Source organism: Octopus bimaculoides, unplaced genomic scaffold (genome assembly GCF_001194135.2).
Source record: "Octopus bimaculoides isolate UCB-OBI-ISO-001 unplaced genomic scaffold, ASM119413v2 Scaffold_18442, whole genome shotgun sequence".
In the NCBI taxonomy this organism is placed as follows: Eukaryota; Metazoa; Mollusca; class Cephalopoda; order Octopoda; family Octopodidae; genus Octopus; species Octopus bimaculoides.
This window is the reverse complement of record NW_026297134.1, coordinates 10261-12803: the sequence shown is the minus strand read 5'-3', so window position 1 is coordinate 12803 and position 2543 is coordinate 10261. Positions and strand designations below refer to the sequence as shown.

At 35.5% G+C, this 2543-nt stretch overlaps 1 protein-coding gene across 1 annotated transcript in view; it reads right to left on the bottom strand.

Moving 5' to 3' along the window:
- LOC106870258 (uncharacterized) overlaps positions 1 to 2543 on the bottom strand; it is a 16638-nt gene that overhangs the window by 5608 nt on the left and 8487 nt on the right. Inside the window, exon 5 of the mRNA XM_014916274.2 lies at positions 309 to 377. Coding sequence (XP_014771760.2) covers positions 309 to 377 — 69 coding nt within the window. The remainder of the gene's footprint in view (positions 1 to 308; positions 378 to 2543) is intronic.

Sequence of the window (2543 nt, the reverse complement as noted above, 5' to 3'; positions counted from 1 at the left end):
AAAAATGTAAAACAAACAAAACAAATTGGTCATTAACTAACCAATTTTTAGTTAAAATGACATATTTTAATTTGCTCTCTCAAAAGACAATATTAAATCTATTGTGTCCTCTAATTTATCCATTTTACTAACCCTGCTAATCTCGGTGGTTATTTTATGAAGTTTCAGTAATACCAATACATTTAATAGAATCACTTTACAGCTAGCCTTTCAATTGCAAAGTTGGAATGGGATCTTCTCTCAGTCATGCTGACAAACAAAAGCTGACACCTATTAAAATCAATTAAGTACTGTTATTTTATACTCACCAACTTGCTTCCACTTGCTTCCTAACAGTTGTGCGACAGCTTGGAGTAACTTCTCTAACTTTGGAGTTTCTGAAATAAATATTTGCAAGTTTTATACCTGAGAGTAAAAATTCTTCATTAAGAATCTATATTTTATTATAGTGGGACATACCTATCATCATTGCTGGTCATCAGGTGACCACTATGTGTTTGGTCAATATTCTTATGCTTTATCCAGTGGGACCAGGTAATAGCTCAATACTTAGGTCTGCAACAAAACAGACTAACTTTCCTAAATTTCCTTTCTCTATTAAGACACCTTAAATAATCTAACGATGTTGCAATTATCTCATTTAATTATCACTTGATAACACTGTTTTTCTTTTAGTTTTGTACTTTTTGTTTCTTATATATGTGCCACATGTGTTTGAGATATTAGAAGGCTCCTTAATGAAGCAGATTTCTTTCCGGGTGGGCAATGATTAATTCTAGAGAGGGGGAGCAAAACATATCAGGTATCCAAAAACACAGTATGCTTTCACAAAATCTTATTAACTAGATATAATTGTTCATCCATACATTATGGCAGTAAAAAAAAATCTGAAATGTTGCATAAAAACCGATACTCAAGAATTTTATAAGCAAGGCAGGGATATAGATCAAACTGGAAGCATCAAGTCTTTTATTTGCCAGGAAATGTTGGCTTAGCTATTGCCTTTAACCCATCTTCAGTTTGTGCCATGACCTCTACGCCTCTACCCTTACTGCACAACGAGGTAGCATACCATCGTCCAAAACATTTTATAGGTTTCTCTTTAACCCTTGGCATCGTTTCATTTGCTATTTTGAACTCCACTTGCTTCAGCTGACCTTTTGACAAATGACTGCATTAATTATTTTGTTTAAACCCCATTCTTGACGAAAGAATTAGTTAATCCAGTTCATCTAGAACTATTTGCATACCCTTTTCGTCTCTTGTTAGTATTGTTATATCATTCTTTGGATTCCTTCTTGGGTGATTTCACTCGAGCCATTTCTTCTGATCAATCTGCTGATCTAAGTAACATCTCCACAACAAGCACAAACTAAATGATTGATATTGTGCAACCTACAGCAATTCCAATTTCAAAATGATGTCAGTCTGTTGTAAAATTTTCTGTCAGGAACCACATTTTGAAATTATTAAAGCAGCTTCTAGTCAGATCTTTAATCTGCTCTCATATATAAAAGAAGTTCATTGGTTCCATCACTAATTTGTGTGGTACAGAACCATAAGCATCAACCAGATCAGGTCATACAACATTCAAATCCCTTTTATTCTTCTTTGTGTCTTGCAGATTGAAAGATCATGTTCTACGCATCCAGTGGTTCTGGAAATTCCAGCATCTTGGACACTCTCGGTCTCATAGTCATTATTTTATAGATGTGTAGCTGATCTCTTGGCAACTACACCCTTGTAAATTTTGCCATCTACATTCAAGATTGAAAATGGTCTGAACTGGTCAATCAGTTCTGTTTCAGCTTTCTTTGGGAAGTAATTTTTTTCTGCCTTCTACTAGTCATCAACCATTTCATCTTTATGCCACAACTCTTTAAGTACAGCTTCATAACATAATTGTGTACACTAATACCTGTACACTTTCTATGATACACCATCACCTCCTGGGGCACCTCTTTGCGTTTGCCTTCTTCACTCAGTTATATAATTGTTTCTGTTTGAAACCACCAAGTTGAGATTTCATTCATAGTTTTGTTGGGCATTTCAGACTGTCCATGAGTGGGAATGGATTATCTCACTTAGGATCAGTGTAGATCTCTTGTATATGCCCCTCCAGTTCATCATCATCACTTAACGTCTGTTGTTCATACTGGGATGGGTTGGACGGTTTGAATGGAAGGATGCACCAGACTCCAGTCTGATTTCGCATGATTCCTATGGCTGGATGCCTTTCCTAATGCCAACCATTCCCAGAGTGCAATGGGTGTTTTTACATGCCACCAGTATCTGCCATGACTGCGATTTTACTTGGCTTGATGAGTCTTCTTCTCAATACTTGGCTTAAAGGTCATGTTCTAAAACACCAAACAATCAGTATCACTAAAAGCTAACTGAAGTCTCACTAAAATATACAGAAAAGCTGAAGGTTTTACTTGATATGATTGGAAGAGATGATTCAATTGGACAGCAAAATAGTGTAGTAATGAGGGTTTTGAAAAGTGATTAAAAATGAATGTTAATTAGGAACTCTTCAATTA